Source organism: Neopelma chrysocephalum, unplaced genomic scaffold (assembly GCF_003984885.1).
Source record: "Neopelma chrysocephalum unplaced genomic scaffold, ASM398488v2 Primary Assembly neopelma1_26b, whole genome shotgun sequence".
NCBI classification, from domain to species: domain Eukaryota; kingdom Metazoa; phylum Chordata; class Aves; order Passeriformes; family Pipridae; genus Neopelma; species Neopelma chrysocephalum.
In genome coordinates this window covers 1545774-1572197 of record NW_020897696.1, presented here as the reverse complement: position 1 = coordinate 1572197, position 26424 = coordinate 1545774, and the positions used below count along the sequence as shown (strand labels likewise).

The 26424-nt window shown below is 41.3% G+C and overlaps 3 protein-coding genes across 9 annotated transcripts in view; 1 reads left to right on the top strand and 2 right to left on the bottom strand.

The window, feature by feature from the left end:
- MAK (male germ cell associated kinase) overlaps nucleotides 1-7246 on the bottom strand; it is a 28356-nt gene extending 21110 nt beyond the window's left edge. For all 7 annotated transcript variants that reach the window (XR_003533118.1, XR_003533116.1, XR_003533117.1 and 4 more), the window contains exons 1-2: nucleotides 7166-7246; nucleotides 1108-1445 (exon numbers count right to left, since the gene is read on the bottom strand). Coding sequence is in view for 4 of the 7 variants with exons in the window: in XM_027676200.1 (XP_027532001.1) it covers nucleotides 1108-1208 (101 nt within the window). In the remaining 3 variants the exon portion in view is untranslated. The remainder of the gene's footprint in view (nucleotides 1-1107; nucleotides 1446-7165) is intronic.
- A 7976-nt stretch (nucleotides 7247-15222) lies between these two features.
- Nucleotides 15223-19957, bottom strand: GCM2 (glial cells missing transcription factor 2). Its single transcript, XM_027676290.1, has 5 exons — nucleotides 19916-19957; nucleotides 18416-18668; nucleotides 17940-18052; nucleotides 16342-16467; nucleotides 15223-16104 (listed from the first exon to the last, which is right to left on the bottom strand). Exons 1-5 carry the CDS (start codon nucleotides 19955-19957, stop codon nucleotides 15223-15225), a joined length of 1416 nt encoding a protein of 471 aa, XP_027532091.1.
- Nucleotides 19958-21320: 1363 nt separating this feature from the next.
- SYCP2L (synaptonemal complex protein 2 like) overlaps nucleotides 21321-26424 on the top strand; it is a 30095-nt gene continuing 24991 nt past the window's right edge. The window contains exons 1-9 of the mRNA XM_027676285.1: nucleotides 21321-21329; nucleotides 21618-21683; nucleotides 22155-22292; nucleotides 22374-22493; nucleotides 23651-23743; nucleotides 24897-24921; nucleotides 25848-25993; nucleotides 26126-26214; nucleotides 26315-26349. Coding sequence (XP_027532086.1) covers nucleotides 21321-21329; nucleotides 21618-21683; nucleotides 22155-22292; nucleotides 22374-22493; nucleotides 23651-23743; nucleotides 24897-24921; nucleotides 25848-25993; nucleotides 26126-26214; nucleotides 26315-26349 — 721 coding nt within the window. The remainder of the gene's footprint in view (nucleotides 21330-21617; nucleotides 21684-22154; nucleotides 22293-22373; nucleotides 22494-23650; nucleotides 23744-24896; nucleotides 24922-25847; nucleotides 25994-26125; nucleotides 26215-26314; nucleotides 26350-26424) is intronic.

Sequence of the window (26424 nt, the reverse complement as noted above, 5' to 3'; positions counted from 1 at the left end):
CATACATCCAAACGTGGATATTTGGTTTTGCTGAGATCTTGGAACAGGGTTGTGAATGTCACCGCTGTGTTTCTGTAAAGTTCTAGCACCTAAAGCAAAGAGATTTAAACCCAAGATTTTCATTCAAAATAAAAGTATCTTCAACCAAAACTGTCCCCTCTCAAATCCCAAACTTAAAAATCACACAAAAGAATTCCACATCCTGAAATCATGAGAATGAAAAAAACTTCCCACAAAATGTTGCTCCTTTTGCAAAAAATAATAAAAATTATCAACTGGAGATTTTTTTTTCTTTAGGTTAGATTAATATTAACTTCAGTAACAGTACTAGCAAGATATGGAGAAACCTGAAATTCTCTGAAATTCTTAAAGATAAAGTCAGTCAATTATATTACAATTAACTTAGTGCAGTAAATCCATGAATGAGGGAAAAGAGTCTCAGCAAGATACAATTTCTGGCATTTCAATTTATGCTTTATATTCTGCTTGCAATTCCATACGAATTTCAAGGGGAACTTCCCCATTCCTCTAATAAATTGTTGTTTTGGAATCATCTTTTAAGGCAAGTATGACAAAGCTCATGATTACACATAACTTCATTAGATCCAAGGAGACAGCCTTTATTTACCTGACCAGATTGTTGCTCTTATTTATCACTGTAGCAACACATGAAACTTAATGCAGTATTTACAAAGATTAGGGGGTTGGAAGGTATTTTAAATCTACCCATTAAGACTGGTATTCTTACAAGTCATATAAATAAACTCCCTAATTAATCAACTGCACATTCAGTTTTGCTTCTCCTTTGGTGTTACCCTAACAACGTTCTTAGAAGAAAGCATATTCAAACTGAACAAAAGCAGCATGCAATCTTATAAGCCAAGATAAATCAGTAACTTAAACTGATGTGTCTCTCTATTATCTGTTAGCTGAAGTGTGACCCACAAGCATCTTATTAAACACCTTAATTAAAAAAAATAATTTTGTTAAGTTCCTTTTAAAAAGGGACATTTTTTCTATCCTACACAATGAAAGACAACAATAATGTTAAAAGTGAAAATCTTTAAGATTTTGCAAGTACCTTTACTGAATTGAGATGCTACATACCTTTTGATAGCCACAAGTTCTCCTGACTCGTTGCTCTTCCCCATCAACACACTGCCATAGGTGCCATCACCTAGTTGTTTCATAATTGTGTAACGGTTCATTTCTTTTAAGACTCGAATAGCCAAAAGCTTATGAAATTCTCAATGTCTTCTGCTTTATTAAAGGATTCTATGCTCTTTGATTTTCTTAAGAGAAATCTTCTTCCAGATTGCTTTATGTTGGTGAATGCTTCTCATAACGGAGCAGGATATTCACTGGTCTCCCCCAAACTACAGGTACTTTAAGATCCAGATATGAAGTATAAGAGACACAAGAACATGGTCATTCTCACATAGATCCTTAAAATAAAATAAAATAAAAAAAAAGGAAACGACATAATTTTCCAAGATTTTAGAAAAGAGACACTACTATTTTTATCAAACTACCCCTCCAGAACTGTATGTGTTCTTTAAATAGAACACTTGATTGTCACTAGTTCCTTTAAATCCTTCAAACCACAGAAAGTACCTACTGTACGATTAGGGTTAGAGTAAGCAGAGACTGGAGAGCTAAGATTACTGTCATTATTCCCTAGAACAAGAGAAGTGTGTTTAAGGCTGGTGTATTCTGATGGAACTCCTTACTCTGAATTTGCAGACAGTAGCAGCTTCCTGATCTGTAACAAAGGCACAGTTTAAGTTTTGGATAACATAAAACCCCAAATTTTGCACAGGGTGCCATGGTAAACCTAGGGTCTCAACACTATTTTGGATTGGTAGTGAAAGTGATTTCTATGCTTAAAAAGTTAGTGAGGAAGGGAGGTGAAGCAATGAGATAACCACTTCGTTCTTCACTAAGGTAAACTAAATTGTTATAAATGTACTTGGATATCTTGCTCTGAAGTTCCCATAATTCTTAGACATGGTAATTGCTGAAGAGTTAAGTTTATTCTTCAGTTTTACAAGGGCTGCAGAGAGAAGTATAGAGTTCACATGCATTGGTATAAAAGACTAAATCTGACTTATCATTCGGAAAAGAATTCACACTGAGCAATGCTGAATGATCATCTTTGAATATATGTAAATCTTAATTTGAATCCTGATCCAAACTTGAATCTGAATCCCAGGTTTCATTATACACAATACCATCATCAATGTGTCAGATGAAGGCCAGCTGCCATAGGTCCTATGCACAAATCCTAAATTCCAACCAAGCACTGGCTACACTTTGGACACAATCCTAAAAACTGACGTTAAGACACTCAGGCAAACTCACTGTAGTCATCCACTTATTTATGCAAGTCTAGGAAAAACTAACAACCTATCACTGTACCATTTACTCACCATAACCCAAATGCCAACACACAAACAAACCACTGAATGCTGAGTAATAGCATTATCTCTACCTTTTGCCTCTGTTGTCTGAAAACACAGAATATAGCTCAAGTCAATGAAACACATGGTCAGCCCACCTTTGTAGGAGATGCAGAATTCAGCATGCAACTCTGTACACCTTAGCCTTATGCCAGAATTAGCTACAGGCTGGCCTGTCCAAACAGATTAAGGAACTCAAATTCAGCTGATAACAAGCCTCAGGCTTGAGATTTACAGGCCTGGCAAAATTTAACATTAAAATTGGTCTCTCAGGAGTGTGAACAATGCATTCTCAAGTCGACTAGCGTGCTGTGTAAACATCTGCCTGGACAATAGACCAATGTTTCTAAGCTATTATTAGTTGAAATGCTGCTTCCTCAGAGCAGTTGTAAGACACAGTGTTACTCTTATTGCTTCTGTTACCAGGAAGGAATCTCACATCAGCTGTCAAGATGCCAGTAACAAGTGACTTAGTGGACATCTCAGTCTATAATCTTTGCACCAGACAACCACCACTTTGGAATTGAAAAATACAAAGATGTTTTTACACGCAACCCTCTACACCTCCCCTCCAAAGCCATCACTATAGTAAAATACGATTTCTGGTTAATAGCATATTCTGAAACAAAGCTAAAAAGCAGATTTAACAAAAAGTAACAATCACAGACATCTCAAATTGTAACTGGATTTTAAATTGGACTTTCATATATTTAAGCCTATTGCTTTTTTCTCAGAGTTCAGCTTTATATCTCGTTCCCCAAAATGCCTGCATGCACTGAAGTCTTTAATACTTTCAATATTGCCATTTCTTCAACAAGGCTATTTTTTTACTCCAGTAATAAGCAGATGATCAAGTGTTTACTCCAAGTTAAGATACATTCTGCATGTCTATCTTGCAAATTGTCAATTGTTGGTTTTATGTATATATTAAAAACCAAATCAACATAAAAACATTCTGAAGGTATTCTTATACCCATTTTAAAACACAGCATCACATTTAAAGCACCATCAATGATAAACTGTGTATTCATTTTGTGTACAGGTATACACAGGCATATAATGTGAAGTAAACTTAAATGTAACAAATTTTGGGTGCCTGTGTTTCTCCGTTTCAACAAATATCATTATACATTGCTTAAGGCATGTTTTTTGGAGGAGATTTAGCAATATCTGTGAAAGATGGCCCTAGCTTGAACTCCTGAAGTTACATTAAAAATTTGGAGAATTTGCACGCATTTCATTTTCAACCTTTGGCTCTCTAACAAAGCAAACCAAAAAAAACAAGATTAAAACCTCTGTATATGCAATAAACAGACCAAGATCTAGACACAAATCTCAAGTTTTAACCTTTAAGTCCTCTAATTTTGGTGCCTAAACCCTACCAGCTTTCCAAGTAATTTTCTTTGGAGTATATATTAATCGCATGCTCTTACAACTATTCCTTTTGTCCAATTCTAATATTTTGGCATGTGCCCTTGAAACAACATCACATAAAGTAGTTCTCCCCTCCAGAAGTTCTGTGTAATCTCCGCTCTAGAAGTTCTGTATTGGGTGTGTGATTGTGCATTTAGTCTGTTCTGTAATGTATTTTATTTCCTTATTCCTTTTCTCCTGTATACTGTAATTTTTAGGGCACAAAAGCACTTAATCAAGTAAAGTATAGAAAAGTCAACACATTCCTTCGATAATCAAATGGAAGTGTCAAATCTACTCTATGGAAATGCACAAAACAAGGTGTGAAAACTATGTACCCTGGTAACAATGTCTATGTACTGCATACCAACCACCACACTGATGCACACTAGGCCATTCCACTATTGACTCTTATTAAAGAGTTGTCTTGGCACTTACAGTTTACAAAAGAAAGGCAAACAATGGAACTCTTATAGTGAGACATCATCAAATGAAAACTAGCCAAATGCAGTGGGAAAAAATGGACTGCAGGTATCACACTTGACTATAAGCTCTTTTCCAGCTTTTAAGAGAATACATCCATCATACACATGTATCTAAAAAACCTGACAGGGTTCTTTGGACACTAAGTGGTCAATTTTACAGCAATGTTATGGCACACCATAGTCTGTAGGAAATGCTGGAGGGTAATAGAGGTTGGCTGACCAAAAAAAGGCAGCACTGATTCCTGCAAAACTTACTGCCACTGCCTACCCATATTAGAACAAATGAGGCTGCCAAGCACTTGCATTTTTCAGCCTGATCTGACATCAGGGTCAGGGGCTTCTTTCACTTTTACTAGAGTTACAGAGCACAATGAGTTAGAACCTAAATGGCTCTAGAGATTCACATTTCACTACAGACTTCTGCATACTTTGCACTTTAAACCACATGTGCCCAGCTCAGGTGAGAATTTTTTTTCCTCAGTGGTCTCTCTATATTGTCTTTTTCAAATGTGCAGTTCAGTTTTCTCTTTTTTACCAACCTGAGGGGAAGCAAGGGCTCAATCTAGCTTTTCTGGTTAGCACAAGCCTCTGAAGTGGCCTTTCCCATTCTAATGCTTATATACTATTATTTCCCCAGTGATATGAAGCTCTAAAATGTAAAATTATCATAATAGTCAGCTACCAAACTGGAAAGAGAAATCCTACTCTAAACAACAGCTTGTTTTATACTCTTAATGACACACTGTGCATAATCTCTTCACATAGGATTAAGGAAGGATTAAAACAAGGGACAAATAGAGGACAAAATACAATAGCTTGACAGAATCTATAATTTGTGTAAATTTAGAGGATCTGAACAAATACTAAGTAATTTAAGCAGAATTTCACTTTTACTGTATTAATGGTGCTTTAAGCACTAGCAACAATTTGAAATTGTTTTAGTTGTCTGAATTACATTTCAAAATGCAATGATTAACAGTAAATCGCCTGCATTTCTTCTGTACAAGTACTACACATTCCCAACCATTTCATATTTGCATGCTAAACAGGCTACTCTCAAATAAATAGAAACTAGGATATATGACCCAACAAAGATCTCCCACACAGATAAGCAGAACACCCACAACTCAGTCTCACCAACCTGTTTACAGTAATCCCGAAATCGCCAAAACCGTTCGCAGAGGATGGTACTATTCTCAATGATCAAAACTGGCAGTACTGCACAGTACAGAATGTATGCTGATACAAATTTTAAAAGTAAAAAAAAAAAACCAACTCAAACTCAACCACTAAACAACAAACAATTTGGTGCTACAAGAGCCTTCTTGGTAGTGACTGTATATTACTAAAGCTGACAGTAATCAGATCCCATGACAGGTGGATCCAGTTCTGGAGATTACCGCAAATCCATTACTCTAATCAAAGACCAGCAGTTATTTAAAAGCCTGACTCTCAGCTGCAAGAAAGAAGTCAATAGCATTGACAGTAAATACTTGTACTTTTAAATAGACTCTCTTAAATAAATTTTTTTAAAAGTCTCTTCAAAAGTCTAGTATATTGTTTCATTTGTTTGAATCAGGCCTTTAGGATGGGGCACATCAAAAAGGAAGAATTAGAGTTTTCTCTGAGTATTTTCCCTTGTTTTCTTCCAAACCAGCTTTGGTTTCAAACAAAAATGATTCACAACAACTTTCTCAGGATGTTTCATCCATGCCAGCAAGGCTACCTTTTCCCACCCCCATGAAACCTCTTCCTGCGATGCAGTGAGCAGTACAGCAAGTTTCAGGGCAGCAATGGTTTCAGTGCTGCTGGACCTTGAAGTCTGCAGCCTTGCACAGTGCCCAGAAGGAACATGAACTACTCATCTTTCAGCATCTCCATACCACTGTAAGTTTCAATAAATCACAGAATCACACAATTGTTAAGGTTGGAAGGGACCGCTGAAGATCATCTAGTCCAACCACCATTACACAGGAGCACATCCGGGTGGGTTTGGAATATCTCCAGACAGGGAGCCTCCACGACTTCCACTGGCAGCCTGTTCCAGTGCTCTGCCACCCTCAACATAAAGAAGTTCTTCCTGTTGATGAGGTGAAACTTTCTGTGCTTTAGTTTATGGCCACTGCTCCTCATCCTGTCACTGAGCACCACCAAAAAGTCTGGCACCATCCTCTCGGCACCTGCCTTTGAGATATTTCTATGCATTAATGAGATCCCCCTCTCAGTCTTGATAATGGAAACAAATGCTTCTTTCCACTTTAGTTTCACCTGATGACGTTCAGTCACTTCCCAAGAGAGTACCTTCCTTAACACACGCTCACAGCAGAAAGGGGAGCACAGCACTCCTCGCGCTCACTCAGGCTATGCAACTCAGCACCACCCGGCCTGCAAGTTTCACCCCGGTTCTCCCAAATGAAAATTCACCTCCTTTCATTAACCCTGGGCATTTCAGGCCATCAAGGCCCGGACCTGACCTACTGAAGCCAAAGCAGGTAGGATCCCTCTCTCTGCAGGCTCCACACCCAAGCAGCGCCGTCTCTCCCAGCCCCAGCACTACAGCAGGACAGCTCCCTATACACGCGAGTGAAGCCCGCCAGCGAGCCGGCCCACCCCAAACCAGCCTGGGGGCAGAGAGCAGCCGTCCTCTTCGGGGATGGATAACAGCCCCCGGGGCTGTTCCCGCTCCAGCCTAAACCAGCACCTCCTTCGTCCTGGGGAGGACCCCCAAGACGACCCAGCCCCCGGGTGACGAGGAGACCCACCTCTCTCCACCCTCCCCGCCGCCCCGGAGCGCAGCCGCCCACTCACCGCGGCGCTGCGGGCGGTGCCACCGGGCGGTCCCCGCCGAGCCCCCCGGTCCGAGCGCCCCCGTCCGCCCGCGGCCTCTCCCGGCCGGGCCGCTCTGCCCCGTCGCCGGGGCGACGGCCGGGGCGGGACCCGCCGCCGGCAACGCCCCGCTCGCCGCGGTCACGGGGCGCGGCAGGCGGGGCGCCAGGGCAGCATCCCAGCCGGAGCCGGGGAGGTGGGTGAACCCCGCCATGGGAAAAGCGGGGACGGGTCGCGACGCTGTGGGAAAGCGAGTGGTGCACAACGCGATGTGCGCATGACGACGAGAGCCACGTCACGGGTTCCCTGAAGGTGGCACCGTGGTACGCGAGATCGTTTTCAGACTGTCTTTACTATCGTTACTGTTAATAGTAATAGTAATTATATATTAAATATATAATTGGTGTTCTGGTGAGACCCCACCTAGAGTACTGCATCCAACTCTGGCGTCCCCAACACAGGAAGGACATCGAGCTCTTGGAGCAAGTCCAGAGGAGGGCCACCAAGATGATTAGAGGGATGGAGCACGTCTCCTGTGAGGAAAGCCTAAAAGAACTGGGATTATTCAACCTGGAAAAGAGAAGGCTTTGGGGTGACCTAATTGCAGCCTTCCAGTACCTGAAGGGAGCCTACAAGGAAGATGGAGAGAGACTATGTACAAGAGCATGTAGTGACAGGACAAGGAGGAATGGGTTCAAACTGAAAGAGAGTAGGTTTAGATTAGATATTGGGAAAAAAATCTTTACTGTGAGGGTTGTAAGGCACTGAAATAGGTGGCCCAGGGAAGCTGTGGATCCCTAGAGGTGTTCAAGGCCAGGTTGGGTGGGGTTCTTGAGCAACGTGATGTAGTGGAAGGTGTCCCTGTCCATGGCATGGGGGTTGATCATCTTTAAGATGATCTTAAAGATCCCTTTCCAACCCAAACCATTCTGTGATTTTATGATTCTATGAAATAAAGCCGCCAGCTAAGCTGCTGCATAGTTAGCATTTGCACATAAATTCCCACCTCTGGTATTCACAGCTGTAATGTAACCTGAGGAATTTTTTTCCCCTAGCATTTATTTTATTATTACTATTATTATTTATAGTAAGCAATTTATTAAAATGCACATTGCTAATACTGATGCAGGGGAGAAACTTTGAATGCTGTATGTATTCTAAAACATAAGAGTACTTTTGGCAGGGAAGTCTTGTTTTAAGCTTCAATTCTTAACATTAGCTTGAACTTCCTATTTTTTAATGTTTTTCAGAGCAAGGGGCAAGAAAAGGAGGAGATTATTTTGACACAGTAACTACTAGTAACACCATAGAGGGAAAGGCAAAAATTGTTTTAGAAATTCAGATTCCTATCTACTTCACCAAGCTGAGCAAAAATGGGAAGCTGTCTTCATTATACTTTTGTTTTTGTTATATTTTTGTTTTACCCTCTCCCTCATTAACTGGTGTGGTAACTTTGTGATGGTTTAAAAACTGTTGACAGATTAATTGATTCTACCTCAAGTCAACTGGGTGGAACGTGGGGCTACGGGAATCAGTTTTCTGGAATCCAGAGGATTCGACCACTTGCACATACGTTGCTGAAATGAAAGTACAAGAAAACAACATTATATTTTCTGAAACAAAATATGCCTGTTTTCTTTACTGAAATAAAACATCAGAGGTGACTGCCAGGTAAAATGAAGTTCAAAGGTGAGACTTGGACATGAGAAAGAAGGTCCCATAACCCACAGGTTACCTCAGGCAGAGATTCAACAGGAGATGATTGTATGTAGCAAAGCATTTAACCATGCAGTAACCAGTAAAAATGTGTTTGAACACTATTACATGTATACGTTACATGTGTGGAAATACCTCTCCACTGCCAGTGGAAATGATACAACAGCAATGTCCTCTCCCTGCCCTTGTGTCCTTTCCTCACTCTACAGTTAGCAATGTTCCATGACTATTGTTCTTCCTCCTCTGGTGCTGCCACCCAATTTCATAGAATCATAGAATGGATTGGGTTGGAAGGGATCTTAAAGATCATCTAGTTCCAACCTCACTGCCCTGGGCAGGGATACCTTTCACAAGACCAAGCTGCTCAGAGCCCCATCCAACCTGGCCTTGAACACTTCCAGGGATGGGGCATCCACAGCTTCTCTAGACAACCTGTTTCAGTGCCTCACCACCCTCACAGTGAAGAATTTCTTCCTAATATTTAATCTAAACCCATCCTCTTTCATCTCAAAGCCATTCTCCCCTTGTCCTCTCACTACATGCCCTTATAGAAAGTCCCTCTCCAGCTCTCTTGCAGGCCCCCTTTAGGTACTGCAAGGTGCTATAAGGTCCCTCCAGAGCCTTTTCTTCTCCGGGCAGAACAGTCCAACTCTCTCAGCCTGTCTTCTTAAGAGAGATGCTCCAGCCCTCTGATCATCTCTGTGGCCCTGCTGTGGACTTGCTCCAACAGATCCATAGCTTTCTTTTGTCCCCAGAGCTGAATGCAGCGCTGCAGATGGGGTCTAACAAGAGCACAGTAGAGGGGCAGAATCACCTTCTCGACCTGCTGGCCACGCTGCTTTTGGTGTAGCCTAGGATATGATTGGCTTTCTGGGCTGCAAGCTCACATTGATGGGTCATGCTGAGCTTCTCATCAACCAACACCCCTCAGTCTTTCTCCTCAGGGCTGCCCTCCATCCATTGCCCCCCAACCTCTGTTTGTCCTTGGGATTGCCCCAAACCAGGTGCAGGACCTTGCTCTTCATAGAATCACAGAATATTCTGAGTTGGAAGGGACCCACAAGGATCATCAAGTCCAACTCTTAAATGAATCTCCTGTACAGGGATCGAACCCACAAGCTTGGTGTTATTGGCACCATGTTTTAACCAGCTGACTTGGCCTTGTTGAACTTCATGAGGCTTACACTGGCCCACCTCTCAAGCCTGTCCAGGTCCCTCTGGATGGCATCCCTTCCCTCCAGCATGTCGACTTCACTACACAGCTTGGTGGTGTTGACAAATTTGCTGAGGATGCACTTGATCCCACTGTCCAAGTCACCGACGAAAATGACAATGCTTTTGGTTACTTGTTCAGCATTTCTAGTCTAATTACAGCCACTTATAAGAGACCTCACACAAACAAGGGGTCTGATGTTTAAATAATTTCTGAATTAGTTTTGCACAAGTGAAACACTTAAGTTTAAGTTCTGTTACTGGGACCTTGTGTCTGTCAGTTGTTGGTACTTTTTGTAATGCTCCCCAACATTCACACATATGAAGAGAGAACACCTGTAGACAGAACTTGCCAGTGTTTAAGCTAGACTGACACGTGGTGTGGAGTTGCAGGACAAGCACTGCAAGCCAGTCACTTAACACTTCATTTTGTCAGGAAGACAGGAGAGAGGTGCTGTTCTGTGCTCTTGCTATGAACCAGGAAACTGAAGGAAAGACAACAGGCTGGAACAAAGAGACCCAGGAACCACAGCGATATTTGTGAGCCCTGCTAAAGGACCTCTGAGAACATCCTCATGCACCTGCTTCCCTGCTTGTTTTACAAAACAAGAGAAGCAGACTCTCTGCTGATTTTCTGTTGAAAGAACCTTCTTTGGTTGTGGTCCTTAAAAGTGTTGATGCTTTGCTCAAATGCCAGCCAAAATAGCTGAAACTGGCTTTCCCAGACACCATCACAAGTGCCAGCACGCATGTTGAAGCTGATAGGGATTGTGTAAACTTTATTTTTCTGCTTGTTTAAATGAGTTTGAGCCAAACAAGTGATGTTTCTATGTGATACTTACTCACACCTGTATCATCCCACTGATCTTTGTGTTGCATGTGGACTCTTGTGAGTCTATGAAGGTGCCATGTTGAAATGCACTCTCCATTTTGCACAATCTCGGCTATAGCACTACGTAAACAGTGCCTGGTTTACTCTCCCTTTGCTTGTGAGCAGCAGGAAGATACTTAGTTTATACAGCTAGAACACTGAAGGCGGTAATCCAGCCATTGATAACCACTGTACACCAGTCTCATTATTTCTAAGGCAAAGGGATTTTAACAGACCCGGACTAACTTTTCACTCTGTATGTTGGGAGGAACTAATCCAACACTAAATGTCTCAGTTCTCCCCTTTTTATCTGCATGTGACTTCTACTGATAAGGGTGGGAATGACATGAACTTTCCTAAAAGCATCCCTAGAGCTGCACTGGGCATCCTGCTGAATGATGTCTCTCAGGAAACATAATCTACTTTTGTGAAAGCTGTTTCAGTTTTATTAGATTGCTTCCCCAAAAAAGGCATGAAGAAAAAATCTAGAAATCCAGAACAAACCCCAGAAAATCCCCAGGAAGAAAAAAGTCTCAAATCATATTCTGCTATGTTACATTGGTGGTTTCCACCCCTGAAACTCAGAGGAAAGCTTGTCTCTGTCTTTAAAGATGACAGTTTGTACCCCAAAACAAGGAGATTAACTGCTTCAAGTACAATAAGCCCAAAACACCCAAGTTCCTTCATGCCTTCTTTGTAGCATGTAGCATGTTTAAAAAGCCCAGAGGTAACTTGCTTTCAGAAGAGGAGCAAGGGCTAAGCAAATTGCTCAGGCTCTCACCGGAGGTCTTTGGCATGACTGGATGGAGAGCAGGACAGTGTGCCAGGCTCTGTCCTCCCACCAGGAGGAGATGGGACCATGAAAAGAAGCACACACGTTTGTCAGATGTGTGACACATGCCTGCATATGGTGGGTACACGGTTATTATCACACAGCCTCTTGTCTCTAGGAGGCACCCATTCAGCACTTGTGCTTTTAAACTTTGTCATTAGGAGGCTGCTGTTTTGATACAAAGGGCAGCCTCAGCATATGGGGACAGATGGTACTTTACCTCAGTAGGGCCCTTGTAACTTATATGAAGCCGGAGCCAGAGGAGGCTGAGATTTGAAAACACCTTTTCCCCTGCTCCTTCTGTGACTTCACCATAACAACAGGAATTTGTTAGATGAAGACGTCTGCCGCAGTCAGTACAGGATGCAGGCTGACAAGGGGCTCCTCTCACGTGCTCAAGGCAGGACCACAAACCTGAAAGGTCCCCTGGAAAGGGACGATTAATGGAAGAGAAGATGCTTACTCAGGGACCGAAGGGAGCACTTCTTGCTTCAGAATGCTGCTTTGCCTGAGTAACATGCTTTTAAAGTCAATCCTGCAGCTCTGTAAACCTACAAGGAGGCTTTCAATTTCAGCTTTTTTATTGTTACAGAAGCTCACATTGCCTTTACATTTGCGTATTTTGAAGAGAAAACTGTCTACAGCACTACATTTATCCATCTGATCTATCTGAAAAAGGTAACATACGGATATCGCATCCCAGGCACTTGCACATGAAAGAGAGCAAAGTGAAGAAAGATTGCAATAACCTTTAGAGTGGTTTTATTTGTTCTAGTGCTTCAGATGATGCAGCAGGGTAGTTACTCACATAGCTTTTCACTGTGCGTGAACAGCTGTCATGTTTATTAGAAATAAATCCACACCCTAAAAGTAGCATCTTAACACAAACTGTTGCATCTTCTTTACAGGTATACAAAGTTCTGCTTAAAAGGCTGTGTTTAATTGCATAGCATAATGATTTAAGCATACAGCTACAATAACAAGTTTTATACCAGTAATATAAACAGCACACAACCCCTACAGATTGTCTGAATATTTTAATAACACACAATGTTTTAATAACTTGTGGTTGAATTGTGGTTGACTAACTCCTCTAAAATTAATATAAAATGTAGCAATTTACACCTTTGAAATTTTCCTCATTTTTCACATCTGCTGTGAATCCTTCCAAATTTTTTAGTTATTTTCTTTGGCATTATTCTGCTCTTATGATTTTTTCTCTTTAAACTTATAAGGCTGTAAGTCTTGATTTTTATTCTACATGTCAATTGCCTCAATATAATTTGGCATACAGATGAGAAATCTCAGTTCTGTAAGTGTGTTATATATTCCTAAACTCTCGAACTCTCCATCAATCTTTCTGGGTAGGAAACTCCCCCCCCCCCATTTTTTTAATTATCATTATTATTTTTTAAGGTTAGTATATGAGCTAATTATCAAACTGATGTCATTCAGCTGAATCTGTTCTAATCAGCAATTTAAAACACCTGGTAGAAGAATTGCCATAAGAGTTTAACAAAAGCCAAGTGAGATACACAGCAAGTACACTAAAAGACAAGGTAAGCTTGCTGGACGTGAATTAATTTAGTGTTTTTGTGAATTCCATCTTCACGTGGCTTGAATTTTTAAAGTGCTGAACAATCCACTGCTGAAACAGGATGCTATTATCTAAATTCCTGTAAAGTTCAATTTAATGTGTCAGACTGAATGCATTGTTTTCACAAAATTACAAAAAGGAAGAAAATATTCTACATCAGAAATAATTATTTTAAAAACTCGGTTATTTGTACACTGTGCATTGCAATTAAAGTTTATCAGTTTAATGATGGCTTCAACACACAGAACCTTACAATTCTAACTAGCCAGCTGCTCACATTAGTTTACATGGTGATTTGTTTTTAACCATGATTTCATATTTATTGAAAGAATACAGTAGCTTGCTGTTACTCAAAACATAACATAGCAAAAATATACATCAAACATTTTAAAAAACCAAAACTGAGTCTCCAAGAAGTTAAAGATACCTGGAAACTTAATAATAATGATACCAAGAGGAAATATTTTAACCCCTGACCAATCCCCTGTGTCTAGTTAGCTCCCTTGTTTGGCACACACAGTTTGGGTGCAGGCTCCCCAGTACTAGTCAGCTTGCAAAATATCTGGCTTTTAAACCAGCAGTGCTCCTCTGTTTTTTCTTCTTCATGGATTAATGAAGAATTAGTTCATTCAGCTAAGAATTTGGGGATGCATTTCCTTATGTTTTCTTTGTTTAATTTGGAGTGTCTGGAGATTTTGTTTTCTAACCTCTGGTTGCTGGTTGCTTCATTTCCAGAGCAGTGCTGTCATGGGGAGCTATGATTGCAGAGAATAAAAATTACTAAATGTCCCTTGGAGGAGGGAGAAAGACCTAACAGAGATGGAGTGGAGGAAGGCTGCTAGGGAAGGTTCATTCAACGCTAACCTGCTCTGCTAACCAGGTAGGATGTTGCATTTTTAGACAGGATGGAGTTGTATTCAGGGATAAAGTGAATTCTGCAGCAGTACCTTTGCAGTATTGGTCTGACCAGTTTGCCAGACCCCTTTAGACAAAAAGCACTTCCACTGCAAATGGTTTTCAGGACCATGTATGTTAACCCTGACACCCATGTGATGCTGAGCATGCTTGGTGGGAGTTACCTGAGCCTTCCTGCCTTCAGGTTGAGGGGATCAGTTCTTGGTATGGCTATGCTGGGCTGTCCTTTTTGCACAGAAAGGTTAGAGAGTCTGTACCCTTGATACAGGGGATCAAAAAGCAACATGAAGTCAGCATGTTTCATTTCTCAGGTTTCAGTTTTTCCATTTCTCGTTTCAGAGAAACTTAGCTGGTCTTTCCATTCATCAAAGGGATCACAGCAGATAAATGGCCCATTTAGGTGATTTATTCTGCAAACTGTCTTGCTTTCATTTCTTTTCTTTTCCTGCCATTTCTTTCAATTGACTATAATATAGCCACCTTTCTTCATCTTTTTTCCATTCCCTAATTAGCGTTTCCTTTCTTACAGATGGACTGTTTCTCTCAAAGCTTGAGGAATCTGGCAGGAGTTGTAGCTATGAGCAGGTTGCACTTGCTGTCAAAGGAGGCTGTTGTCTTCCAGAGGTGCTGCACCTCCACGTTGCCTTCCCCTAGTTGTGTTTGGGGCTCAGCTCCTTGTGCCATTTTAGAGATTGTGTGGGGCTGGTTTGAAACTACATGCAAAATATACTTCACTCAGCACAGCTCCAGAAAGGCACTTTTGGGGAGAAAGGTGTTGTGATGCACTGCTTCCTGACCTCTCCTCAAATCCCAAACCACTGGGCTTAGCATCCACATGGTCAGCCCAATAATGTATTTTCCCACCTGCATGTATTTGCCATTTAGGCAACGTCTAGTCAGTATTCAGCACTCTCAAACCTTAAGGTCTGACCTTCGTGCTCAGCATAGCTGTTGCCCAGCAGGAGCCCATACCGATAGCTCTCCGTGCTCTCAGCTGGTTTGGGCTTTGTGGGGATGGAGTCATGCTGGTAGAGCAGTGCTGACTTTACCATCCCAAAGTCTTCCTGAATCTTCATCCCCGAATAGATAGCACCAGAGACGTTTTCTGCCATGTGGGTGTAGCTCTGGAGGTTTTTCATGTCGCAGAGGTTGTCACTGTATTTCAGTGCAGGCGGCTTGTATGCCTGGTAGGACACCTTGGTGGTGGTGGTGATGACCGTCTGCAATGGTGGGGCTATGGGAGCGGGGCTGGGACTGTACCTGCAGGGATAGTCCCCACCGTAGTAAGCATGGTTAGCACTTGTTTGCATCTGTCCATAGTCACCCTGGTCTCCGCTGCCAGTTTTCCCCCAAGCTGGTTTCAGTCCGTAGTGTCTGCCAGGGTTATCAAAGCTCTTATCATGGGTAGTCACAGTGCTGTAGTGAGACCCGTTCAGACTGAGGGGGTCTGCATCAATGGCAGAGCTGGTCAGATCTTTGTAAAATGTTGGGTAAGGGCTAGAGCTTATAAAGGTAGGAACTCCAAACTCATAGCTGCATGGCCTGGGCATGTAGATCCTTGGATTTGGGCACTTAGGGTATGACAATAGCTGGTCCTCTTGGAAGCTGGCTGACTCATAAGGTACTTTGTAGAGGTCTGTGTTCTGCAGTGAAGGATAAGACTGGGCTGGAATTGAAAAACTGGAGTCTGTGATGATACCAACTCTTTCTTGGCCATCCATGCAGGGAAAATTCTGTAGGTTATTGGTGTAACCGCTGCTGTCATGGTACCTTCCTGCCTGACAAGGAGAAGTAGATACTTGAGATTAAGGAATCAATACTGCCCACACACATCTCAATACTTGTGGTATTGCTTGTTTCTGCCCAGAATTAACAGATGTAGCATGGTGTTAATCTTTTTTTGCCCTCGGATCTCCAGTACAAGCTTATGACACCTTTCTAATTTAGAAAAAAAATTAAAAGTAAAAAATCTTAATTTGTGTCACCTTTTTAATTGACTAATGACTTTGACTTACCTCTGAGTTTAGAGGTCTCTTTTTCTGGGAATGGTGATAAGAGGACATTTGCTTCTTTATTGCACTTCGTCTTGCCTCTGCCTCTAATTTACTCTCTGGCCTGGGGTGGTCATGGACACCTTTAGCCTATTTAGGATTAACAAAGAATTAGATGTGAACGGGAAGGGGGTGAGACAAGACAAAGTGCAGTAAGTAATTTAAGAGATAGCCACAGCATTGTCTGTGGTTTGGCACAAGAGAAGAGGAAGGGAAAACTAAACAACAAGGAGGGATTCATTGTAAAAATAAATAAATAAAATGAATCACGATTTGGAGGTAGAAAGAAGGAAAAAGTGAGAGAGAAGTCAATGAGGACTGCAGAGCTGATGGAGGAGCAGACATATTACCTATGTTTGAGACATTCAGTAGTAGTTAATTAGAAACAAGGGGAAAAAGATATACATTTAGTTTCATTGTTTTTCTGCAGTCCAGTATCTCAGTTCTGCTTTATAAATGTATATATATAAAAATTGTATACATAGGCTTTAAAGAGGTTTCATGCCACAAGAAGACAAATATTCTCTTAAAACAATACACCTTCTTGAATAGGACTGAAAATTATATCCTGGAAAACCATCCAGAGATGCTCTGCTATTGAAACACCTGTGGATATGCAGATCTATGTAACCAAAACTATCCTGGTATCTGATGAAGTAATATATTCTACATGTCCTTACCCATTATGTTTGTCTAAATGCACCAACATATAGTCCCTAATACAAAGTAGGAAGCGTAAAATTGGTTTTAAAAACACCGTCCTTTCCTCAACCAGAAATTAAATTCTAAGCACGGATTTATCAACTATTTTGATGGTAAAAGTCATCTGGTTTTGCATGTCTGTAACAGAACATCTGAGTAAGAATAATACAGAATATGGCCAATTTTCTTCCATTTACTGACCGGAGAACAGAGTTCACTGTCTGTGGGTTAGGGAAAAAATTCATCTGGCAGAAAATGTAATCTCACGGAACAGAAACTTTATGTTACATTTTTGTTCTAATGTTGCAATAAAAAGACCAAATCAATAAGAAATTTCAGATTTTAGCTTTCTAAATTTCCATTTTTTCCTGGCAAGATTTTAAATCCTCAAAATTGAAAGGCTAGTTTCATGTGAAGTAGAATTTTCATGTATCAACTCCTGCAATTTAAGCAAGATTTTTTTTTTCTATTTATTTAACAGGAAATAAGTATTAGGTCCTTGGAAAAATTCAGTTGTCAGATGTGCCAGGGTGCAAGACAACCTTCTTGTTTGTATTTGTGCTCTGTAAACAGGAGAATTTAAGACATTAATTGCGATGTTATAGTGAAAATTGAATATTGTCAACTCTCAAGTACTGTTTTTAAAAGAACAGCCAAGTGTTGTTGTTTCATTTGTTTTTGCCATACTTGTACTAAACAGAAATTCTGTCATGGACCAGAACTCCACTGTGCTCACCATGTTCAGTGTTACACACAAAAAAATATAATGTGGGGGTAGGAAGAAATCTCTCTCCAGATATTATTTTATATACAGACATAATTTATATATATGTGTACAAATAAATATGCCTGATTTTTACCTGGAAAAATATTGCTTTGCCATCAAGCCTCCAGAAGTTTGTGACCGGATAGCCACTGTGTCCTCGGCAAGGAATCAACTCAAGGGCTGAATTGCAGTTTGGGCAGGCTTTCTCTGTGAATAAAGACAAAGAAACTACTGAAGAGATTGATTGAAGGCAAGGATGCTTCCTGAGAGTAAAGAGAGCTCAAGAGCAGTATGATCAGACTTCACTGAAATTCAAATTAAAATATATTGTTCAAGGAAACACAACATAGACTACCAAGCATACTTGATATAAATGCTAATGATGTAAAGGGTTTCAGATCCATTTCCCCTTAAGTATTTACAAATAGACATTGATGAAATTTGTAAATAAATCACATTCTTTATGGCTTAGTCTGCCTGCAAGTAAGAGTGACTCCAGTTTAGAAGTCAAGCCCAGATGAAAGAAACATGACCCTTTGGGCATCCCAGCTTTCTTTGGGTATCTCTCACTTTGTTGCTTCTGCCGAGCCTTGTCACATATGGCAGGGCGAAGCTGCAGCCTGGCTCCGCCGGGCAGAGCACAGCTCCTGGCACACACCACCACTCCCAGGCAGGACTTCTTGAGGATCTGGCAGTTGTGGTTGTTGGTGTTGCGCATGGCCCAGCCACTGAGGTGCCTCTGCGCGTTCTTCTCCTCACTGGAGTAGATGAGCCGCACGTAGCCATCGGGCCATTCCTGGAAGGCATCAAAGTGCTTGGGCTCCTGCAGCAGCACAAGTGGGGTAGAGGGGCAAGGCAACAAGGAGAAGAGCAAGATAATATTATCAGTATATCACAACCTGATATTTTCTCCCTGTTACAAAACACACAACAGGAAAAAAAGTTTTTTCCATGACCATCCAAGCAGCAGAAAAAGAATTATTGAAAGAATAACTTATTCAGAAATGCTCTAGAAGGGAAAAGGCAGTCTGAGCTTCCGTGTTTCAAGAGTCAGGATCCTTTCCTCCTTCGCACCATGATCCAGAATAACATGGTCTGTTGTCACAGGTGCCTCTTTACAGTAGGGTTACCCAGCTGTAAAACATCAGCCTGGTTACCAAAACTTACTAACTGGTCTGCCACCAGTGTGCCCAGACAGGATGGGCACCTTGATCGTGACTGCTGTTAAGTTCTCCTTGTTGTGGGACCATGCACCTACAGGCAAGAAACTAGAAGTTTTAGCTATGGAATGGTTTCTTAGGTTGTATCTGAGTTGAATAAGACTTTTGCTAAGAAACAGAAATAAAAAAAATTGCCCTTGCAAATACAGTTCCAATATATACATAGTGGCTCAAAAAAAGAACATTTCAGTTTTGGATTTCACTGGCTTTCTGGAGCTGCTTACTAAAATGTAATTACTAGAACAATGAAAGAACAACTAAGATTTTAAACTGTAAATATTTACAGTGCAAGTAAAGAGTTCCTGCAATGCTTATTTAACATAGGTACATACCACATGTGAGCAATGCCAGGGAAAGCAATAAACTACCAGCATTTACAGTGTTAAGACATTCTGTAATAGCGTGGACTATTAAATTAAATAAACTTGAAGCAGAAAAAAGTTGTAAGTTAACACATTTTAAAGCTCACAAGTAGACAGAAGTTGAAGTGCTTGTTGGCATTAAAGTATCACATCAACAAATGAAGGAAATAGTTAGATAAGTTGGATTAGAGTAGTAAAAACCAGTTAATTCAAGCTTCTAGTCCACATTTCTTGAACAAGAAGGAAGGAGAAGGAAACTGGCCAAACTGAGCCATAGATTATATTAGGTTTTCATACATAGCTGGCCAAAGCTGTGTATCAAGTCCGTATTTTTATTACAAGTCATTTCATAAGGACTGGGAAAAAAAAGTGAAAAGGTGCAGGAAAAATAAAGCAGACATAAAACGAAGCTTTTCTCAGACGGAAGGTTGCTCCCGTTTCCCTAGTAGCCCAGCTCCTCCTCTGTCACTCTCCCACCCACCCGTTACCTGCGGCAATTTGGGGTCGTTGATGTCCCAGGTCAGCTTCATGGCGAGAAGCGGCAATGGGGGATGACTCCTGCTTTTTTATGCTGTCGGGGCGTCGCCCAGTTGGAGAGGAGTTCTCAGCCGGCCCCGCAGGCGGAGCAGCAGCACAACCGCGGCACCTGGGCGGGCAGGGGCTGCGCTCCCCCTCTGCCACACAGGCGGGTTTCGCTACCCTTACCTGGAGGTGTGTGACGGGGGATAGCCGTGGGGGTTTGGCAAGAATACACCCCCCAGCACGGGGGGCCGTGACCTCGGCAAATTCGAGCAGAGTCTGGAAGTCTAACCCGACGGTGGCGGGGCTCTGCCGCTCGTTCCCGCAGGTGCTGGGATGGGAGAGGTTTTGGGGAGATGGGGACCCGTCTCTGCCCGGCCGGGACGCCCCTGATGTTGGATTTCGAGCGCAGCTTGGAGCTGCCTGCAGCTTGAAAAGCCTCCGAGAGGAAGGCAAAGGCGCTGAATAACCTGCTCTTTAGATGTAGATGTAAACGAATTCAACATTATTTGGGAGGTTTCCCCTTCGCGCCGTGCTCTATAACACCTAGTTTAAAATGCAAATTTAGTGCCGGTGCTATCAGCACATTTTAACTTATTAAAAATTTGTAAGCTTCTTGTTACCTTTTCTTTTTGGAAGAAATAGCCGATGGGTTGTGGTGTTTGTGTTTGTTTTGTTGGTTTTGCGGTTTTTTTGGGAGGTTTTTTTTTGGTTTGGTTTTTTTTGTATGTTTGTTTATTTTGGTTTGGGTTTTTTCTAGGGGGACAGGGGTTTCAGGGGGGGTGGAGGGAGGTTGATTTTTGGTCTGAGAAACAGAAAGAAAAAGACGCACAATAGCATAGAGACCAAGCCGTTGAACGCCAAGCGCTGCTATCATCCTTTAAACGATCTCACCTGTTCGGAATGATTTTCTCATTCACTTCCATCGCCTCTGGTCCAAAATTTACTGGCCTTTACCCTTAACCGTGCACAATAAACCCCAGCCGGTAGGAGCAGGTGCCGGCTGTGGCACCCCTCGGCAGAGAGCAGCCCCTCTGAGGTTCCTCGCTCCGCTTTTGCACCCTTCGGATCGAGCGGGGGCGTCTGTCAGTGCTGCAAAGCCGATCGCCGGGTGCAGGAGACCCATCCCAGATTCCGCACACCTGCGGCTTTTTAGTGCGAGTGCGAGAGTGGCTTTTTCCCCCCCCTTTCCCCACGCCCCCCCCCCCCAGTGCTGGGGTCTGGCAGCGAAAGAAGAGCTCTCAAAGCCGCAGGAAACGCTGGCGAGGCTCTCTCTTCACCCCAAACGCGGGTTTATCCAACAGCAGCCGGTTACGGTCGTGCGAGGGCTGTGGGGAGGGTGCAAAGCAGTCTCTGCACCTTCTCCTCTGCGCCATGGCCCAGGTAAGCGCCGCTCCTGGCACAGGAGAACCGGGAGAGGGCTGCGGGGGAGCGGGCATGGAGGGACGGACACATCTTTGTGTCCCCGGGGCTCCCCTGCGGCTTTCAGAAACCTTCAGTTTGGACGCCTGGGGTGGTTTTCCAACTTGGAAAATAAGTAAGGAAAATCTGCCTTTCGGGAGAGATCGGTTGAGTAAGTGGACTTCAGCTTTTGGACAGAATAAGTGTTTGGTTTTGGGGTGTTTTTGGAGGAGAGGATTATTTTCATGTATTTTTCTCTTCTTTTTAAAGGAAGAAAAAAGTGAAGAACGGAATAGAGATGTGAGTGGCAATATGGCAGGCAGAGCAGAAGACTATGTAAGGATCCTTTAAGTGTATCCTTAGCTTTATCTTACAAATAGTTATTTATGTATGTTTAAAGATGCATTTCTTAAATGGATATGGCATGACCTAGAATTTTTATTAATTGAATATGGGAAGTGCAGCAGACTACTTAGTCTTTTCCCTAGTAAGTGGGAAGAAATTATTGTAAGAGTTTTGAGACATGTAAGAATTACAAACTGGGCATACCAAAGGAATGTCTTATTCAGTATGTCTTAAGATTACTTGGTTTCAAGGGTTCTGTCTCTTTTGGAGATTAAGACTGATGTTTCACCTTCAGATGTAACAATAAAATAAAAGTAGAGAAACAAATAAAGTTAAACAAGTAAACAAAAAGCCTGCAACTTTTAAAATAGCATTACAAGTATTTTCTCATAACTAGTGCTGCTACAATCTTAATACCCATTTACTTTACTCACTAGTTGTTTCCTTCCCCTCTTTCTGCAGCTCGAATCACTTCTCACTGATGCCTTTAAGGGGAAAGGATTTGAAAAAATAAGTGAACTGCTTCAAGAGAGAGAAGTAGAGCCTCCCCAGAAATACAGTGAATCTCTTTTTAGCCAGCTAGACAAAGCACTGAGAAAGGCGAGTATCATAAATAATCGTAACTATCCTAATACCCAAGGGTATCAGACTAATGATGCACAGCACTCTGTGTTTCTGTAGGAGCTGGACAAGAATGAATTCCAGAATGTTTCACTGCTGCTGAAATGTATTCAGGTCTACTTTAAAAGTGATTTCCAAGAAGGGAAGAGTTTGTTTATTGAGCAAGGACTGGTAGCGAAGATGAGTATAATATTATATGCAAGTTACTAATGTGATTTAAAGTTGCTTGCATCAGAAAAAGAACTCCAAGGAAATGAAAATTGGAGAATGGCTTGTTGGCCCTGCAGAAACATATATTTTTAAAATACATTGCATGAGCTAAATGAGGAAAAAAAATACTTACTGTCTTTCATTGCTTTTGGTGCAGCAGCCAATATTATGGTTTCACTTATTACCTGACTTAGTGGATTGTGGGTTTGGGGGTTTTTTTAAGCTGATAGTGGAAGGAGAGGTAGAGTTTTGATGAGTCCCACTTGTGAAATGATGTAAAATTTCTAAATGTTCCAGCAAAATACAGTGTTAGTTATAGAACTGATGAGCAGTTTGTGCTTTTATAATTTTAAGACCTGACATAATCTTTATGAAGATCCTTTTTAGATATGTAGCAAACCAGATGCATTTAATCTGCAATTGCATTTTGTCTTTTGTCAGAATGGCACAGTGCTGATTTCAGCTGGTAATACTTGTAGTAGCAGAAATGCACTTGTGCTGAAGATGAGTAATACTTGGATCTAGCATAGCTAGCAGGGAACAGTTAACACGTGCTCTCCATTACCAGAGTTCTACCAGGGAGTCCTCAGTTCAAAATATTGTAATCCTGCCTTGTAATTATGCTTTTCAGGGATACAGTTGCTCAAAATTCCTGTATGGAAATATATTAATGAAGTTTCCCTGATCTGAGCTCTGTACCTCCAGTGAAGCATAGATTTCTGTTTCACCACATGTGTGATGCTATGCAATATATTTAAAACCATGAAGTATTAAAATATTTACCTTGAAAAAGCTTGAAAAAATTTTAAAACATTATTTTGCTGTAAATTGATGTTCTGTAGAAATTTCTATAGGAGTTAGTAGCATGCATTGTGTCTAAACAACAAGAGTGTGTGCCTTGGATGACAAAGGAGGATAAAAGGAGGGTTGGGGAGGGAAGAGGGGAATGTCACTTTTTATGTCCTCCTAGCAAAATTCGAGCTCCTTAACACCATGTAGCTTTTGACACAGTATGTAACTCAAGTTTTAAGAGTAAAAAACTGTCTGTAAAATTTCCTGCAGACATATATAGTTTAAGGATTATTAACTCCTCTTCCCAGATTTTAACTGATTCTTTTAACTTTTACCTGGTATCTTGGTTTGAAAGAGCAAGAGCATCTGTGATCCTCATCGACCCAAATGAGAATAAATTTTTTGAAGACTTCTTTGACACTGCATTGGTATGTATGTGCATTAAGGGGACAGAAGGGTTGCCTACATTGGATAGGAAAGCCATTGTTCACAAACAATTTCTAGTTAAAAAATGAATAGTTGCATGGACCTGGGGATGAGCCTGGGATGCAGTCCAGGTGATGTCGGTGGGGGGTGCCCAGGAGTGTGCTCTGAGCTGGCATCAGGCTGAGATTCGACACAACCTGGGAGAAGCTGCTAAAGGGCTGCAGTGTTTTCTGATTTTCTAACATGAAGCCAAGTGTTTGTTTTTGCAGAAAAATTTTCAAGAAGTTCTGATGCATTTTGTAAATAAAGGCTTTTGTGCTGAAGCTCTCTTTAAAAACCACAAGTTAGTAATACTAAGCTGCACTTTACATGCAAATGTGTTTTACCCAAGCTGTTCCTCCAAGTCTTGTTGTCTGTAGCTTACTGGAACTGTGTCACTTTTGTGATGCAGTTTGTGCATCAGAATTCATATCAATACTTATGACTCTTTTTAGGAGTTCTGATAAAAGATATTTAAGCTGAATCAAAGTTCCTTCTTTCTCTGCTAACCACACCGACATTGTATGACATACCTGATTTTTTTTTTTTATTTTCCAAAATTTGATCTATTTGTCTTCCCAGTACATTTCTTCCACGTGCTTTCATTGTGGAGAATGAAGTGTTTTGTTTTGTGGGGATTTGGGGTTGTTTGTTTGTTTGTTGTTCAGAGATTTTTTAACTTTTATTTTTATTTTTCCTCAAGGGACTTCAACACCTTCAGATATACATTGTGCGATCTAGTACCGTAGTGTGGAAGCATAAAATGTGCTTGTACATAAGCCCATAGATGTAATAAGGGAACAATGCCACAGTGTGGGTTTTCCAGGGAACCTGTGGGCACTGCACTCTTTAAGTGCTGCTGAAATTCCTGGGGAAAGTGGGTGCTTTGCTATCTTTACCCTCCCTGCATAATGCCAACCTGTATGATTAGGGTCATCATATGTGACATACCTGTATCAGGTGGCCCTGCTTTTCCTGATGTGGGTACACTAGTGTTTTATGTTATTTAGCCCCTGAAAGTTGTGGTAGTGGGGGCATAAACACCTTGGCACTTTGAGTACTGCTGTTCTTGGGTGATGGTGCGTTAATGAAGGCTTCCTTTGCTGTTTCCATCAGGTGATTTGCAAATGCAGTAATGAAGGTCAGTATTTTTTTCCTTCCATGCCTTGATATCCTGTATCTTAGTCTCAGGAGCATGTTTCTTAATTCTGCTTGAACTCTGTCCCCTTTCTCTTCTCCCTTCCACTTCCTACCTCTCTGCAATATTTTTTTCTTTTAATCCTCCTTCTGATTTCTCTTCAGTTAATTTTCATTAACATTCACATCAGCGCACAAAACCTTTTTCCATTTCTCTTTGCTTCCTTGTTTTGTACAAGTCAAAAAAAAATCTATCTGTGGTATCTTGCTTAAATGCTCAGCATCAAATAATTCACTTGATCAGAGTAAGTGGTGCTTCTGAAAGGCGTTCAGGCTAGATGATCTATTCTCGCCACATCTGTTTGTACTGGCTTGAGAAGTTCTTTCCTTGCTGAAGGCAACCACCTCCACAGAAAACCATGGTAACTCTTTCAGCTTTCTGAACTAGGCAGAGGGATGTCTGCCTGTCTGTCATTCATTTCAGCAGCAAAATTTTGTCTGTGGCTGCAGCTGGCTTTCCATTAGAACAGGGGAGCAGGTGCTTTCAGAAAGTATCCGTATGCCCAAACATCCAGTCTCACAAGTCATATAAAAATAAAGCATTACACTGTGGACCAGGTAATGTGTGCTTATTTGTCCTTGTAGCTTATTTTAGTGGGAGCAGAGTACTCATGAGCATCTTCTGGTTAGTACTTTACTGGTTTACTCTGTTGACTTTGACAACAATTCTAATTTTCTCTTGTGGTTAGGCCTCTTAAAATAATTACCCAGGTCAGCAGTTAATGTCTCTGCAGTTTTATTTTTTTTTTTTTTGCATAGAAGTTACCAGTTCCCTTTCCATCTAGGGTTAGATGGTTAGAAGCTTTGTTTTAAAATGAACTTACAAGTGGGATATTTTTACTCCAATACAGCAAACTGTAGTTGCTTCAGCTGTCTTTTATATGGAGACCAGCCCATTTCTAGCTGTAACCTTTCAAAATACATTTCCAGGGAAGAAAGATCTGCTGAATTTATTTCTACCTGAACTAGGGCATCTAGTGACAGAAGCAAATCTTTGCTGCACTCTACATCTGGAGGTAAGATTCCTGCTAGGAGGAGAAAATTAGATACATTTGTGCACAAGTGTGTGTAATTAGAAAATGTGGAAAAAATGAATAATATTGAATTATTTCCCTTCATTTTCTGCCCCTTCTTTTGTGGGGGGAAAGGCTTTGAGGACCCTTAACTCTATACTCGACAATGTCACACGGGAAGAGAGAAAGCAATTCCCTCTGTCTGAGGAAATGTGCTCGCTCACGTAAGTGATTTTCTTCCTAGCTCCTATAGCTAAATGCCATCTTCCCTCCAATAGGAGTTAGTTATTTTCACTTTTAACTTGTGGTATTATTTTGTTTCAGGAAAGACCTTGCCAAAACTATTCTGGAGGTTGGTGGTAAGAAATATTTAGTGGTTATTCTTATTAATTTCTCCTGATTTACTTATCTGTTTATTTATTGTAGCTGAATTG

Bases quoted from the DNA above. Each gene is read 5' to 3' on its own strand.
- GCM2 (XM_027676290.1), bottom strand. From the start codon at position 19,957: ATGAAGCTGACCTGGGACATCAACGACCCCAAATTGCCGCAG. The intron at 18,669-19,915 runs GTAACGGGTGGG...GTGCTGCTGCAG, and splicing joins ACGACCCCAAATTGCCGCAG to GAGCCCAAGCACTTTGATGC. The intron at 16,105-16,341 runs GTAAGTCAAAGT...TCTCCTTGTCAG, and splicing joins AGAGACCTCTAAACTCAGAG to GCAGGAAGGTACCATGACAG.